General features: G+C 43.2%; 1 protein-coding gene across 4 annotated transcripts in view; it reads left to right on the top strand.

The window, feature by feature from the left end:
• camsap2b (calmodulin regulated spectrin-associated protein family, member 2b) overlaps nucleotides 1-17624 on the top strand; it is an 80462-nt gene that overhangs the window by 32875 nt on the left and 29963 nt on the right. For all 4 annotated transcript variants that reach the window (XM_029724890.1, XM_029724891.1, XM_029724892.1 and 1 more), the window contains exons 3-4: nucleotides 11647-11835; nucleotides 12944-13033. In XM_029724890.1, the coding sequence (XP_029580750.1) occupies nucleotides 11647-11835; nucleotides 12944-13033 (279 nt within the window). The remainder of the gene's footprint in view (nucleotides 1-11646; nucleotides 11836-12943; nucleotides 13034-17624) is intronic.

Consider the following 17624-nt stretch of genomic DNA (forward strand, 5'->3'; position numbering starts at 1 on the left):
ATCATTGCTTTGCACAAAAAGGGGCTTCACAGGCAAGGATATTGCTGCCAGTAAGATTGCACCTAAATCAACCATTTATCGGATCATCAAGAACTTCAAGGAGAGCGGTTCAATTGTTGTGAAGAAGGCTTCAGGGTGCCCAAGAAAGTCCAGCAAGTGCCAGGACCGTCTCCTAAAGTTGATTCAGCTGCGGGATCAGGGCACCACCAGTACAGAGCTTGCTCAGGAATGGCAGCAGGCAGGTGTGAGTGCATCTGCACGCACAGTGAGGCGAAGACTTTTGGAGGATGGCCTGGTGTCAAGAAGGGCAACAAAGAAGCCACTTCTCTCCAGGAAAAACATCAGGGACAGACTGATATTCTGCAAAAGGCACAGGGATTAGACTGCTGAGTCATTTTCTCTGATGAATCCCCTTTCCGATTGTTTAGGGAATCTGGAAAAAAGCTTGTCCGGAGAAGACAAGGTGAGCGCTACCATCAGTCCTGTGTCATGCCAACAGTAAAGCATCCTGAGACCATTAATGTGTGGGGTTGCTGCTCAGCCAAGGGAGTGGGCTCACTCACAATTTTGCCTAAGAACACAGCCATGAATAAAGAATGGTACCAACACATCCTCCGAGAGCAACTTCTCCCAACCATCCAGGAACAGTTTTGTGACGAACAATTCCTTTTCCAGCATGATGGAGCACCTTGCCATAAGGCAAAAGTGATAGCTAAGTGGCTCGGGGAACAAAACATTGATATTTTGGGTCCATGGCCAGGAAACTCCCCAGACCTTAATTCTATTGAGAACTTGTGGTCAATCCTCAAGAGGCGGATGGACAAACAAAAACCCACAAATTCTGACAAACTCCAAGCATTGATTATACAAGAATGGGCTGCCATCAGTCAGGATGTGTCCCAGAAGTTAATTGACAGCATGCCAGGGCGGATTGCAGAGGTCTTGAAAAAGAAGGGTCAACACTGCAAATATTGACTCTTTGCATCAACTTCATGTAATTGTCAATAAAAGCCTTTGACACTTGTGAAATGCTTGTAATTATACTTCTGTATTCCATAGTAACATCTGACAAAAATATCTAAAGACACGGAAGCAGCAAACTTTGTGGAAATTAATATTTGTGTCATTCTCAAAACTTTTGGCCACGCCTGTACATGTTTCAAAATGTCCCTTGGAATGTAAAATGCTAGAGTACTGTAAGTTACAATACAATACACTGTTTTCACATTAGGCTTGTAGTAGCTCTACTCATTAAGATTTACTGAACATCAAATTTCTATATTTTCTTCCCCATGTTTGATCAAAGGTGTGATCATTGAAGACATCTTGCACAACGTAATCAAATAAAATAAATGAAACAAACAAAGTTTAGCAGGCAGTAGTTTGTATCAACCCTGTCAAAATCACAGTAAATATCCTCATTGTTCATGTACCTGGGGGAAAACCTTTTGGCATGGCGAATCCAATCCTGACATACAGTACCAGTGAAAAGTTTGGACACACCTACTCATTGCAGGGTTTTTCTGAAAAAAAAAATAATTCTACAATGTAGAATACTAGTGAAGACTGCAAAACTATGAATAACACATATGTAATCATGTAGTAACCAAAAAAGTGGTCAACAAATCAAATTATATTTTATATTTGAGATTCTTCAAAGTAGCCATCTTGATGACAGCTTTGCACACTCTTTGTATTTTCTTAACCAGCTTCATGAGGTGCTTTTCAATGAACAGGTGTGCCTTGTTAAAAGTTAATTTGTGGAATTTCTTTCCTTCTTAATGCTTTTGAGCCAATCAGTTGTGTTGTGACAAGGTAGGGGTGGTATACAGAAGATAACCCTATTTGGTGAAAGACCAAGTCCATATTATGGCAAGAACAGCTCAAACAAGCAAAGAGAAATGAATGTCAGTCAATACGGAAAATTTTGAGGACTTTGAAAGTTTCTTCAAGTGCAGTCACAAAAACCATCAAGCGCTATGATGAAACTGTCTCTCATGAGGACCGTCACAGGAAAGGAAGACCCAGAGTTACCTCTGCTGCAGAGTTCATCAGAGTTAACTGCACCTCAGATTGCGGCCCAAATAAATGCTTCACAGAATTCAAGTAACAGACACATCTCAATGTCAACTGTTTAGAGGAGACTGCGTGAATCAGGCCTTCATGCTCGATTTGCTGCAAAGAAACCACTACTAAAGAACACCAACAAGAAGACGAGACTTGCTTGGGTCAAGAAATACGAGTAATGGATATTAGACCAGTGGAAATCTGTCCTTTGGTCTGATGAGTCCAAATTTGAGATTTTTGGTTCCCACCGCAGTGTCTTTGTGAGATGCAGAGTAGGTGAACGGACGATCTCCGCATGTGTTGTTCCCACCGTGAAGCATGAAGGAGGAGGTGTGATGGTGTGGGGGTCCTTTGCTGGTGCAACTGTCAATGATTTATTTAGAATTCAAGGCACACTTAACCAGCATGTCTACCACCGCATTCTGCAGCGATACACCATCCCTTCTGGTTCACGCTTAGTGGGACTATCATTTGTTTTTCAACAGGACAATGACCCAACACACCTCCAGACTGTGTAAGGGCTATTTGGACCGCAGAGTGAAGGAAAACAGCCAACAAGTGCTGAGCATATGTGGGAACTCCTTCAAGACTGTTGGAAAAGCATTCCAGGGGAAGCTGGTTGAGAGAATGTCAAGAGTGTGCAAAGTTGTCATCAAGGCAAATGGTGGATACTTTGAAGAATCTCAAATAAAAAAATATATTTTGATTTGTTGAACACTTTTGTGGTTACTACATGATTCCATATGTTCTATTTCATAGTTTTGATGTCTTCACTATTATTCTACAAAGTAGAAAATAGTCAAAATAAGGAAAAACCCTTGAAAGAGTAGGTGTGTCCAAACTTTCGACTGGTACTGTATGTGTGGATTGAAATCATTACATGCCTCATCCATGGCCTGAAGGAGTGTGGTACAATCATGCAGATGGCCATCATACATCTTCCACCTGTATTGTAATCGTCTATTGCATTATCAAATCAAATCAAAGTGTATTTGTCACGTGCGCCAAATACAACAGGTATTGCTTACTTACAGGCTCTAACCAATAGTGCAAAAAAGGTATTAGGTGAACAATAGGTAGGTAAAGAAATAAAACAACAGTTAAAAGACAGGCTATATACAGTAGCGAGGCTATATACAGTAGCGAGGCTATATACAGTAGCGAGGCTATAAAAGTAGTGAGGCTACATATAGACACCGGTTAGTCAGGCTGATTGAGGTAGTATGTACATGTAGATATGGTTAAAGTGACTATGCATATGTGATGAACAGAGAGTAGCAGTAGCGTAAAAGAGGGTTTGGTGGGTGGCGGGACACAATGCAGATAGCCCGGTTAGGCAATGTGCGGGAGCACTGGTTGGTCGGCCCAATTGAGGTAGTATGTACATGAATGTATAGTTAAAGTGACTATGCATATATGATAAACAGAGAGTAGCAGCAGCGTAAATGAGAGGGGTTGGGGGGCACACAATGCAAATAGTCCAGGTAGCCATTTGATTACCTGTTCAGGAGTCTTATGGCTTGGGGGTAAAAACTGTTGAGAAGCCTTTTTGTCCTAGACTTGGCACTCCGGTACCGCTTGCCATGCGGTAGTAGAGAGAACTGTCTATGACTGGTGTGGCTGGGGTCTTTGACCATTTTTAGGGCCTTCCTCTGACACCGCCTGGTGTAGAGGCCCTGGATGGCAGGCAGCTTAGCCCCAGTGATGTACTGGGCCGTACGCACTGCCCTCTGTAGTGCCTTGCGGTCAGAGGCCGAGCAATTGCCGTACCATACCAGGCAGTGATGCAACCAGTCAGGATGCTCTCTCTGTTGCAGCTGTATAATCTTTTGAGGATCTCAGGACCCATGCCAAATCTTTTTAGGGGGAATAGGGAATAGGGGGAATAGGCTTTGTTGTGCCCTCTTCACGACTGTCTTGGTGTGTTTGGGCCATTCTAGTTTGTTGTTGATGTGGACACCAAAGAACTTGAAGCTCTCAACCTGCTCCACTACGGCCCCGTCGATGATAATGGGGGTTGTGTTCGGTCCTCAATTTCCTGTAGTCCACAATCATCTCCATAGTCATGGTTACGTTGAGGGATAGGTTGTTATTCTGGCACCACCCGGCCAGGTCTCTGACCTCCCCCCTATAGGCTGTCTCGTCGTTGTCGGTGATCAGGCCTACCACTATTGTGTCGTCTGCAAACTTAATGATGGTGTTGGAGTCGTGCCTGGCCATGCAGTCGTGGGTGAACAGGGAGTACAGGAGGGGACTGAGCACGCACCCCTGTGGAGCTCCAGTGTTGAGGATCAGCGTGGCAGATGTGTTGCTACCTACCCTCACCACCTGGGGGCGGCCCGTCAGGAAGTCCAGGATCCAGTTGCAGAGGGAGGTGTTTAGTTCCAGGATCCTTAGCTTAGTGATGCGCTTTGAGGGCGCTATGGTGTTGAACGTTGAACTGTAGTCAATGAAAAGCATTCTCACATAAGTGTTCCTTTTGTCCAGGTGGGAAAGGGCAGTGTGGAGTGCAATAGAGATTGCATCATCTGTGGATCTGTTTGGGCGGTATGCAAATTGGAGTGGGTCTAGGGTTTCTGGGATAATGGTGTTGATGTGAGCCATTACCAACCTTTCAAAGCACTTCATGGCTACGGACGTGAGTGCTACGGGTCTGTAGTCATTAAGGCAGGTTGCCTTTGTGTTCTTGGGCACAGGGACTATGGTGGTCTGCTTGAAACATGTTGGTATTACAGACTCAATCAGGGACATGTTGAAAATGTCAGTGAAGACACCTGCCAGTTGGTCAGCACATGCCCGGAGCACACGTCCTGGTAATCCATCTGGCCCCGCAGCCTTGTGTATGTTGACCTGTTTAAAGGTCTTACTCACGTCAGCTACGGAGAGCGTGATCACACAGTCGTCCGGAACAGCTGATGCTCTCATGCATGCCTCAGTGTTGCTTGCCTCGAAGCGAGCATAGAAGTGATTTAGCTCGTCAGGTAGGCTCGTGTCACTGGGCAGCTCTCGACTGTGCTTCCCTTTGTACAGTATTGTATTCTACTTATGTATTGTAGTTGTCCTGTAAGTGGCTCAGTTGGGTTAAGTAATAGTCAAATGTATTTTTACAAAAGTGAATAGATTCATATCAAAAGTAATGTGAGCATTGCATTGTGAAATGCAATTACTTTATATGAACATGTATTGCAATGTATTTCTAGATCAAAGACTAAGTTTCGTGAAAAAGTGACTGCATGATTTTGTGTGTTGTACTTATTCAATTGAAAATGTGCTTAAAGTTTTGAAACAAATGCCTTTTTGATGATCTGTTTTGAATTTTGTACTAAGAGTTGGGAAAATGTACCACATACTTGTGAAAATAGCACCGAAGTGATAAAAAAAACAGTAACTGATTTGAAAAGTGTTTACTCCCATAAGCCCAACAGCATGCCTCAAAGTTATTCTACTACTGCCAGCTAAAGAACATCTTAAAAACATTTACGATTAGTGGGTTTATGTAAATAAAGTCAATGGGTTCAGAAGGGACTAGGACTAAGTCTCATAGCTGCACTTTCAGTCTGTAAAGCTATTGGTTTAAATCCAGACTGGATTTCTGAATGGTAAAGACCAGTGTACAGTAAGACTCTTGGACTGCCAGTCAGAACAGAAGTGTGTGTGTGTGTGGGGGGGGGGGGGGGGGGGGGGGTTGTTTGTGTGTGTGCTCGTGCTGTTTAGAACAAATCAAATGTTATTTGTCACGTGCCAAATACTGTACAATAGGTGTAAACCTCACCGGTACCAAGTCAATGTGCTGGGGTACAGGTTAGTCGAGGTAATTGAGGTAACTTGTACATGTAGGTAGGGGTAAAGTGACTATTCTTAGATACAGGGTATGCATGCAATGTCAGGCATCTACTGGCACCCTGAAGATACACTGGTCACTAGTGAGGGGGGGAAAATCAATACAGTTACATATCGGGATATTATTTTGGACACTATATCATAATGTATCATCTTGACAATTTTACAATATTATTTTTGCACTAATTGGCTGTACCTGCACCAAAATATCCAGTATTTTTTCTTCAACGCTTGGAAAAGGGAGCCAATTTCTTTTTAGTACTTTTACTTCCATGACTGATCAAAACTTGTTTTCTCATGGCTCTGTTGTCCCTCTGCAACAGACATATGGTGAGCAATATGTTTGCAACATGGAAATGAAATCACAGTATCGAATCGCAGTACATATAGAATCGTGAAAATCGTAATGTCAGGTCTGATCCCGCTCTTCCCCCCCCTGGCGCTTGAGGGCACCAGGCTGCCCTGCATCACGCACTCTTGCCATGTATTACGCACACCTGCCTTCCCTCGTCACGCGCATTAGGGATATTGGACTCACCTGGACTCACTCATCACCTGTTTATTACCTCCCCTATATTTGTCAGTTCCCCAGCTCTGTTCCCCGCTGCTGCATTAATTTTTTTTTTTCTGTGTTACTCATTTTGCTGACGCTGTTCCTGTCTTGTTCTATGTCGGTTCTATATTAAATGTTTGACTGCCGTACCTGCTTCGTCTCTCCTGCGTCATCCCATGTGACAGAATGCAGCAGCCAACATACGAAGCATCAGGGAGTACTGGCGTTCCAGTTGGTATGGTGCCATCGGCTCTGGGTCGCCACCGATGGAACCGAGGGTGCCGAGCCAGCTCGTCTGGCTTCCACGCCCTAGCTGGCTCGAGAGGTTTCCTTGCCCCGCCCGGTTGGCTCGGATGGCGCCCATCCCATGTCGGGCCTCAGCCGGATCGTCAGTTCTTGTTCGCCCAGCCGGTCCAGGAGTTTTTTTGTTTGTTTTGTTGGTGACGTCGGGGTGGATTCCGCCGCCTTTGGAACCGGGGGTGCCTAAGCCAGCCCGTCGGGTTTCCACGCCCTGGCTGGCTCGAGAGGTTTCCTTGGCTCGGTTGGCTCGGCAGGTTTCCATCCCACATCACACTCCACCGGATCTTTGGGCTCCCTCTCTGCAGCGGGATCGACAGGCGTCTTGCCTCAGCCAGATCGTCGGGCTTCCATGCCTCAGCCGGCTCGCCAGGCTCCCACGCTCCTGCCGGTTCGTTGGGCTTTCACGCCCCAACCGGCTTGTCCAGCGCCCATGTCTCGGGCCGGTTCGCCCAGGTGGGACGCCGGGTGGCGCCCCTAGAGGGGGGGGTACTGCCATGTATTACGCACACCTGCCTTCCCTCGTCATGCGCATTAGTGATATTGGACTCACCTGGACTCATTCATCACCTGTTTATTACCTCCCCTATATTTGTCAGTTCCCCTGCTCTGTTCCCCGCTGCTGCATTAATAGTTTTTTTTCTGTGTTACTCGTTTGCTGATGCTGTTCCTGTCTCGTTCCATGTCCGTTCTATATTAAATGTTTGACTCCCTGTACCTGCTTCGTCTCTCCAGCATCATCCCATGTGACATGTAATACATATCGCATCCGCACCTGAGGTCCCTGGCAAAGTATTCATAGCCCTTGACGTATTCCACATTTTGTTGTGTTATAGCCTGAATTCAAAATGGATTAAACCGTTTTTTTTATACAGATACATTTACATAAGTATTCACACCCCTGATTCAGTACTTTGTAGAAGTACCTTTGGTAAGTCCCTAAGAACTTGCCACACCTGGATTGTACAACATCTGCCCATTATTCTTAAACAAATTCTTCATGCTCTGTCAAATTGGTTGTTCATCATTGCAATAGAACCATTTTCAGGTCCTGCCATAGATTTTCAAGATTCAAGCATACCCATAACATGATGCAGCCACCACTATGCTTGAAAATATGGAGAGTGGTAGTCAGTAATGTATTATATAGGATTTGCCCCAAACATAACACTTTGTATTCAGGACGAAAAGTTCATTGCTTTGCCACATTTTTTGCAGTATGCAGGATGCATGTTTAGGAATATTTGTATTCTGTACAGGCCTCCCTCTTTTCACTCTGTCAGTTAGGTTGGTCTTGTGGAGTAACTACAATGTTGGTCCATCCTCAGTTTTCTCCTATCACAGCCATTCAACTCTGTAACTGTTTTAAAGTTACAGTGCCTTGCAAAAGTATTCACCCCCTTGGCGTTTTTCCTATTTTGTTGCATTACAACCTGTAATTTAAATTGATTTTTATTTGGATTTCATGTAATGAACATACACAAAATAGTCCAAATTGGTGAAGTGAAGTGAAATGAAAAAAATTACTTCTTTCAAAGATTTAAAAAAAATTCAAAACAGAAAAGTGGTGTGTGCATATGTATTCACCCCCTTTGCTATGAAGCCCATAAATAAGATCTGGTGCAACCAATTACCTTCAGAAGTCACATGATCTCAGTATATATATACCTGTTCTGAAAGGCCCCAGTCTGCAACACCACTAAGCAAGGGGCACCACCAAGCAAGCGGGACCATGAAGACCAAGGAGCTCTCCAAACAGGTCAGGGACAAAGTTGTGGAGAAGTACAGATAAGGGTTGGTTTATAAAAAAATATCCGAAACTTTGAACATCCCACGGAGCACCATTAAATCCATTATTAAAAAATGGAAAGAATATGGCACCACAACAAACCTGCCAAGAGAGGGCCGCCCACCAAAACTCACAGACCAGGCAATGAGGGCATTAATCAGAGGCAACAAAGAGACCAAAGATAACCCTGAAGGAGCTGCAAAGCTCAACAGCAGAGATTGGAGTATTTGTCCATAGGACCACTTTAATCCGTACACTCCACAGAGCTGGGCTTTACAGAAGAGTGGCCCGAAAAAAGCCATTGCTTAAAGAAGCAAACGTTTGGTGTTCACCAAAAGGCATGTGGGACTCCCCAAACATATGGAAGAAGGTACTCTGGTCAGATGAGACTAAAATGTAGCTTTTTGGCCATCAAGGAAAATGCTATGTCTGGCGCAAACCCAACACCTCTGATCACCCCGAGAACACCATCCCCACAGTGAAGCATGGTGGTGGCAGGTTCATGCTGTGGGGATGTTTTTCATCGGCAGGGACTGGGAAACTGGTCAGAATTGAAGGAATGATGGATGGCACTAAATACAGGAAAATTCTTGAGGGTACCTTGTTTCGGTCTTCCAAAAATTTGAGACTGGGATGGAGGTTCACCTTCCAGCAGGACAATGACCCTAAGCATACTGCTAAAGCAACACTCGAGTGGTTTAAGGGGACACATTTAAATGTCTTGGAATGGCCTAGTCAAAGCCCAGACCTCAATCCAATTGAGAATCTGTGGTATGACTTGAAGATTGCTGTACACCAGCAGAACCCATCCAACTTGAAGGAGCTGGAGCAGTTTTGCATTGAAGAATGGGCAAATATCCCAGTGGCTAGATGTGCCAAGCTTATAGAGACACACCCCAAGAGACTTGCAGCTGTAATTTCTGCAAAAGGTAGCTCTACAAAGTATTGACTTTGGGGGGGTAAATAGTTATGCACACTCAAGTTTTCTGTTTTTTTGTCTTATTTCTTGTTTGTTTCACCATAAAACATATTTTGCATCTTCAAAGTGGTAGGCATGTTGTTTAAATCAAATGATACAAACCCCCCAAAATCTATTTTAATTCCAGATTGTAAGGCAACAAAATAGGAAAAATGCCAAGGGGGGTGAATACTTTGGCAAGCCACATGGTGAAATCCCTGAGTGGTTTCCTTTCTCTCCGGCAACTGAGTTAGGAAGGACCCCTGTATCTTTGTAGTGACTGTGCAAGTGGCACCATGAATACTGGGTGTATTAATAATAACTTCAACATGCTCAGTCTTGTTTTTTTGAGCCATCTACCAATATAGTTGGTGCCCTTCTTTGCGAGGGATTGGAAAAGCCTTCCTGTCTTTGTGGTTGAATCTGTGTTTGAAATTCACCGCTCGACCGAGTGGACCTTTACAGCTAATATATGTTTGGGGTACAGAGATGAGGTAGTCATTAAGAAATCATGTTAAACACTACTATTGCCCACAGAGTGAGTCCATGCAACTTATTATGTGACTTGTTATGCACTTTTTTACTCTTGAACTTATTTAGACTTTCCAAAACAAAGGAGTTGAATACTTATTGACTCAAGACATTTCAGCTTTTCATTTTTAGTTAATTTGTTAAAAAAAAATCAAAAAAATTATTCCACTTAGACATTATAGAGTATTTTGTGTAGGCCAGTGAAGAAAAAAACGAATCCAATGTTAATTCCGTCTGTAACACAACAAATGTGGAGTAAGTCAAGGGGTGTGAATACTTTCTGAAGGCACTGCATTATGGTGTATCAGATGAAGCAGTTCTTCATTCTTGAAAGGGTGATGTTAGAAAATGCATGCAATCTTGGATCATTTTTTGAGATACTGAAACCTATCAAATAGTAATTAGAATATATATTTAATTTATAGCTTTCACCAAATTCTAGCTGTATGTTAAATGTGTAACGTTCCATGAGGACTGTAGTCTCTAGGGACACTGTACAAACCTACTATATTTGCTGGCAGTGGAGTAGAGGAACTGGGATGGGCTTTAAAGAACAGGGAGAGAAAGCACAGAAAAGTTGGTCAGTTGGTCTTTCTTTCTTTCTCTGTCTCCGTCAGTCTCTCTCTCTCTCTCTCTCTCTCTCTCCTTCTGTCTTGTCTGTCTGTATCCCCCCCACTCTCTTCCTCTCTCTCTCTCTCTCTTTGGAAACACAGGGCCACTACGTGTAAACAGTCTCTTATATAAGCGTCTCTATGGGGTCATGAATAGAGGTCTGTGTGCCAAGTTCTGCCAATACGTTGCTGTTTGTGTTTTTGTGTTTCTCTGTTTTGTTGCTTGGTGCTGTTGGTTGCGCTTCAGTAGTTTAAAGCAGAGTATTGTTGGAATAACAGAGTAAGTTCACTTCGAGGTTCCCTATAGGTTGTCGTGAGAGTAGGCCACTAGTTCACAGAGTCTCCTTCTGCCTTAGTGTATTACTTCATATACTTACTAGCTTGTTACAGAGTAATTACGTACGTTATTACACCAATAGTTATTCTGATAACTTCGTAATGTAGCACTGTGTAATGTAACATGCATTCTTTAATCAACTGATTGGAGAGCAGCTTTTCTTACCACAGTAGTAACCATCTGAATCCGTGCTGAACGGCAGAGCTGACCCGTGTCACAGGCAGGAAGTAAACACACACACTAGAAGATGTTAGAGTGGACCAGACCTCTGGAGAGGCAGGAAGAGGAAGGAGAGGGAGAGCTGCTAGCTGTTCTGACCGCCCTGGAATGGGATTGGAAAGGCCAGCAGAATGTCATGCTTTGTACTGTTCTAGTCAGACAAACACACACTAAGACACACATTTACCAGCTTCCTCATTTAGAACTCAAGTGACATCCGTTAATATTTTCATAAATACTGAACATGCCCAGGGTTTTTATGTGACCTGCATTTGACCTTAGATGGGTGTCTATTATTTTTGGCGTGACTGGAAGAGGGAACGGGATATAATGTTTTCTGTGAAACATTGATGATGGTGTCCTCTCTGAGCATCCATTCTATCACCCATCTCTGAGAAAACATGGACCAACATGGGCCATTCTAACACCGTCTCCCTTCCCCAGAGTTCCCACCTGGCCCTAATAGACACTCTGATGATGGCGTACACAGTAGAGATGGTGAGTGTGGAGCGGGTGATGGCCTGCGTCCACCGCTACTCCTCCCCTCCCAATGACCTCTCCTCCCACCCCGACGGATACATCAGGGACCTGCCCTACGACACAGAGGACGCAGTCACCACCTGGATCAACAAGGTAGGGTACACACATTCGCGCACACACACACACACACACACACACACACACACACACACACATGCACCATTAGTATTGATGCTAATGTTGCTAGCGTTCCTCCCGTTGGCATCCTAGTAATGTCCCAGCATCAGTAACATCCTAAAGAGTACACATGCTGGCTCCGTGTTGTGGACTACCAGCTGAGCTTGTTGACAACATTCCTCCCTGCTGCGAGCCCAAGGCCAGACGGATACACACATGCAGACACGCTTGTACACACACACACACACATATGCTTCACACACAGATTCACATGCTTACAAATATAGTCATGGAAAAATGCACACTCATGCAGACATATGAGGATGGATGAACACAAATATTGACATGAATACACACGCCCACAGATGTGGGATCTTAATTTGACTAGTTTTGTCGCAGGAGTAAAATAGTCCTGCAGCAGTAAGATTTAATTATTCAAAAAATATATAGATGTCTTTTTTTACAGGAAATGTGTTTTGATAGGCTACAGTACGGTATAGTTTAGGTGTGAGATCTAGTGAGAGTGAGAACTATTTTATTTCCCTCATGAAGTTTTGTTTATGTTTGTTGTACAACTTCACAACAAGTCTTAGAGCTAGAGTATATCATTTATGAGGTCATGAGAGGCTGTAATGTTTTCATGGGCTGAATGATGGAAGTCATAGGACTGTTTTTATAAACTACATTATGGTCAATTTAATCTTGCCACCAATAATGTTTAGTCTGTCACGAGAGACTGTAGTCGGTCTCTTTGTTTCTCGCTTGCACACACAAAAACAAAACCTCTCCATTCATTCCCCCTTATTCCTTATTAGTAATGTGACCTTCAATAATATCCATTCTCTTTCTCCATTCTCTTTCTCCAATCTCTCTCTCTCTCTCTCTCTCTCTCTCTCTCTCTCTCTCTCTCTCTCTCTCTCCTCTCTCTCTCTCTCTCTCTCTCTCTCTCTCTCTCTCTCTCTCTCTCTCTCTCTCTCTCTCTCTCTCTCTCTCTCTCTCTCTCTCTCTCTCTCTCTCTCTCTCTCTCTCTCTCTCTCTCTCTCTCTCTCTCTCTCTCACTCTCTCACTCTCTCTCTCACACTAGGTGAATGAGCACCTCAGGGAGATTCTGGTGGAGGAGCAGAGGTTGAGAGAGAGCTCCTGCCCTGAGAGCACAGCTACCTCATCACAGAGGGTGAGTACTGACAAGCACACACACACGCTGACACACACGCTCTGACTTCTCTCCCTCATTGCCCTCTATTGACATGGTCTGATATAACAGTCTAGACAGGGTCTCCCAGGCCCAACAGCAAGGGTCCCTCTCCAACCTCTCCAACTCCACTAGTACGAACGGAAAATACAGATGCACACAATTGTTTTCTATCCATCTCTCTCTTGCTCTCTCTCGCTCTTGCCACTCACTCTTCTCTTTCTCACTCTCTTTTCCTCTTTGACACAAACACACACACACACACACACACACACACATTCCGCATACACATTTCCTTTGCTAACAGAAGAACAGATGAGTTCAGTGTCATGTCAGCTGTATAGAGATATTGGCAAGAGACGCTGCTGCACTACTGTTAGAGAGAGAGAGAGCAGCAGAGACCCACACAACACAGAGCAAGCGAGAGAGAGAAAAGGGAGAGAGAGAGCAAAATAGAGGGCAACAAATAGTGAGATAGGGGGAAAAAAGTGGAACAGAGCAAGACTGGGGGCAAGACAGAGAGAGCATCAAAAAGACAGACAGAGAGAAAGATAGAGAGAGGACAACAGAGATCGAGTGGGACAGACTGCACTGAAGGGACAGTAGTTATGTAAGGCCTATGTGACATTCTGAGTCATCCCTCTGGTCTACTGCTGACAGTACAAAGAGACACGAGAGTCCTCATCTCACCCACAGTGACCTGTGTCAAGTCACGACCCTGTCTGAGAGGTCAAAGATCAAATCTCCTCATTGAAAAACAGTCAACTCACTGTGCTAACAAAGAATAGAATCACAAAAAATGTGGTAACCCAGATAGCACGTTTCCTGACTAGTAAAACTAGTTCTGGGAAGGTTCTGAGAACGTTTTACTCTTGTTCCTTGAAAGTTTTCCCGCGAGGTTTTATTAACTCTCTGTGAATGTTAATAACACTTTAGGTTATTTGGAGGTTTTTGAATAACTCCCTTAAAAAACTTTCACTGAAAGTTTCGATAACACTTAATAACACCGCTAGCTTATTTTGGGTTCACTTTGTTGAACTCCAAGCACAGATAGGAAACATGCAAACACATTTAGTTTTAGTGACACGCATCAGTGGGATTTTAACCTATTTCTGTTCTCTATCCATAGAATTAGTCCATGCCATGTTTTTTTTTACGCATACATAGCTGTTTTAATATATTCAAACAGACCTCATTTCATAGGAAACACGCATTCATTAACATCAGGTATAGTGGGCGCAGCCAACACACCTGAATACACTTAACAAGATAGAGGATAGAGTGTTTTGTTGATGCTGAGAATGGAACGTAGATGTTTTTGAAATAACATTCTTAGAGCATTCTCCGAATGTTACTAAAGTTTTGTTGTGGTTTTTGTGGAAAGTTTTCTTCATGTTCTGAGAACGAAATGTGTTAAATAACATTTCTTAAAACGTTCTCTGAACATAAAAATGTTCTTGTGGTTTTTATGGAAAATGTTCTTAATATTCTCGGAACAACTTGAGAACATGACATTAAATAAAACCATGAGGAAACCTGTATGAAATGTTATGGTGAAGTACTGAAATTCCCACACGAGAAAGTTGTTTCTTAATGTTCTTGGAGCAATTTAAGAACATGACTTTAAAAAGAACCATGAGGAAACGTTACAGTATGCGAAGTACTGAAATTCACCAGGAAGAACTTTGTTTCTTAATGTTCTTTGAACTATTTGAGAACATTCCTAATGTCAAACCAGTTGGAGAACATTCTTAGAACATGAACAAAATGTAAATGAAATGTAACTATGTTTTAACTTTTAGTAAACATTCTTTTAAAGCAATGAAATACAAAAAAAAGTATTTTTTTTTTTGTCAAGTTCCTTAAATGTGTTGAGAATGTTCCAAAGCCGAGCCACTATCAGTTCATTAGAGTTGCCTTTTTGTTCATTCTCCTGCCCATCCCCCAAAAAACCTAATGTGAAAAAGTCGATTTTCAGTCCGGGCCTGATATTCTAAGAGTTGATTTGGGTTGGGTCGGCCCGGGCTTATGGTTTGCGCAACATTGCAACCTATGTTTGAGGTCAACGCCTGGCCGTGGCTGTGTGAGAAGCGAGCCTGTATCTCTGAATGAGAATGAGATTCACTTTATATGATCTCTCTCCTTTTCCCTGCTCTGATAGACATGAGTCTGCAACTCTCATCTCTCCAGCGTTGCACTTGGTCATTTATTTCCTGATAGAATCATAGCTTTAGCACCCCTGATAAATTGAAATGAATTTGCTAAAGTTATAGAATAACTGCTGTCTGTTCAGAAAGAAATGAAGTCATTCCCAATAGCCTACTACACCATGAGAAGGCCTGTAATTTAGCCACAGACGATCAATAACTTATTTTTTACAAAGCCTAGCTGTGGATTGTGTGCAGCCCAATAACAAGGCGTAGCCTACAGTTGGGAGCGTACAGCAAATCTGTCAGTGAACAGCATGCAGACAAAACAGGCCTTTCCCAATATTTCAAATACAATTGTGGGAAAACACAGGTTGGAAAGCAAACGGCTCCTGCTGAAAAGTGAAGACTAATCCGTCTGCTGTAGGCTACCAAAATATTTGATCAACTTCCACATATTGTTTTACAATGTAAAACAAGAGAAAGATGGGCTTTTGGCACGAACGCATCGGCCATCACCGGCGACTGATCTGCGCATCATTGGGTGAGTCAGTGAAACTGTAAAGCATTTGTAGGACTAAAATTTCCTCCTCATATTGCAGCCTACAATATGCGTCTCCACAAGACACGGTCGTTTTATTGATTTCAGTTTGTCAGTGTCAAAATTGCCTGTCATTTCGATCATTTGGGCGGTATTAAAGATTCTGCCAAAGTCTCCAGTCATGTAAAATGACAAAGAATTGCATGAAATGCGTTTATAAAAGGACACATTTTCCCCTGACCCTAGACTATTAAAAACGGTCCCCATGTGTGCGCGTTCTGGAAGCGCCTCTTACTGCTCTATGCAAATGCAATGATATGCATGCAGTGCTTTATTATAAAGGGGATTTTTATTTTATGCGTTCCGGTCCGTCAGAGCTCCCCAGGTCACCCCGTCTGGCGCTCAATTTTTGTTCTGGCACCTCCCGAATTTACAAATGAACCACGGCTCACACCGAGCTCAAAGAAACATACGGTTCTCAGAACTTTGTGTTACCTGGGACCTTCCCTGTAAAAAAATCATTTGACTTACCTGGCTAAATAAAGGGTAAACAAACAATACATTTCCTTTGACTGTTTCCTTTGGCAAATGTCGTAAGCATCTTGTGATCAGAGCTTAACTCCGTTAAGCTGGGGCACTATTGAGAAGCCGCACAATTACATCAGGAGCTAAATCACATCACAACCTTTTATCAAAAAGTTACTACTCTGCCTATGATATAATAAGAGAGATCTTATCACACGCACGCAAACACACACCGATACCTTCCTTCCCACACATACCACCCTTTTCAAAGTAAAAAATGAAGGGTGGCCTTGACGTGCATGTTAACCTCAGCCAGAGAAGAACTGTACGCTCCTAATAAGCTGCTGGAGCACATGCTCTGTCAGAACCAACTCTCTCTATCACTGCCTTTATCAGGGTCAACACAGACAGGGCTGTCGGTTCACTGGACAGGCCACACTGTAAAGAGGGGCTACGTCCCAAATGACACCCTTTTACCTACATAGAGCACTACTTTTGACCTGAGCCTTTTTGAGCCCTGGTCAAAAGTAGTTGTCACGTCCAGTCATGACCAGTAAAGGGGTTATTTGTTATTGTAGTTTGGTCAGGACGTGGCAGGGGGTGTTTGTTTAGAGTGTTTCGGGGTTTGTTGGGTTATGTTCTTATGTAAGAGGGGTGTTTGTTTTATGTGTTTCGGGGTTTGTGGTTAATGTTCTATGTTAGTATATTTCTATGTTTGTTCTAGTCTTTCTATTTCTATGTTTAGTTAATGGGGTTGACCTTCAATTGGAAGCAGCTGCTCCTCATTGCTTCTATTTGAAGGTCCTATTTAAGAGGGGTGTTTTTTCTATGGGATTTTGTGGGTAGTTGTTCCTTGTTTAGTGTTTGTGCACCTGACAGGACTGTTTTGTTCTTTTTTTGTATAAGTATTTGTTTTTCCTTCTTCAAAATAAAAAGAAGATGAGTATACATATTCCATATTCCCGCTATCTATTGCACAGTAGTGCAATAGATAGGGAATAGGGTGCTGTTTGGGAAGGACACGAGGCCGTTGATTTAGCGTCACAGCTTGAATACAGACAACAATCCCTTTCTCAGACGAAAGCCTCAGACCGTCTCGATTTAAGGGCCATGTGTGTGACTGAAGAGTCTTTGAACTTGATCTGATGACAGAGCGTGTGTTGTGAAGCGATTGGGGGGGGGTACTCTTTCAGTCGTGACAAAGGAGACACTCAGTAGCTGCTGGGTAATTTGATATTGAGTAGGATGCATAGGGAGTCTATCAGCTGCAGCTCCAAACCTGCCATGTGTCTGGATGGAGAAGAGTCACTGTGACCACTGTGGGAAATTCATTGACACATGAACCAATGATTAAAAAAAA

This window comes from Salmo trutta, chromosome 31, assembly GCF_901001165.1.
Source record: "Salmo trutta chromosome 31, fSalTru1.1, whole genome shotgun sequence".
NCBI classification, from domain to species: domain Eukaryota; kingdom Metazoa; phylum Chordata; class Actinopteri; order Salmoniformes; family Salmonidae; genus Salmo; species Salmo trutta.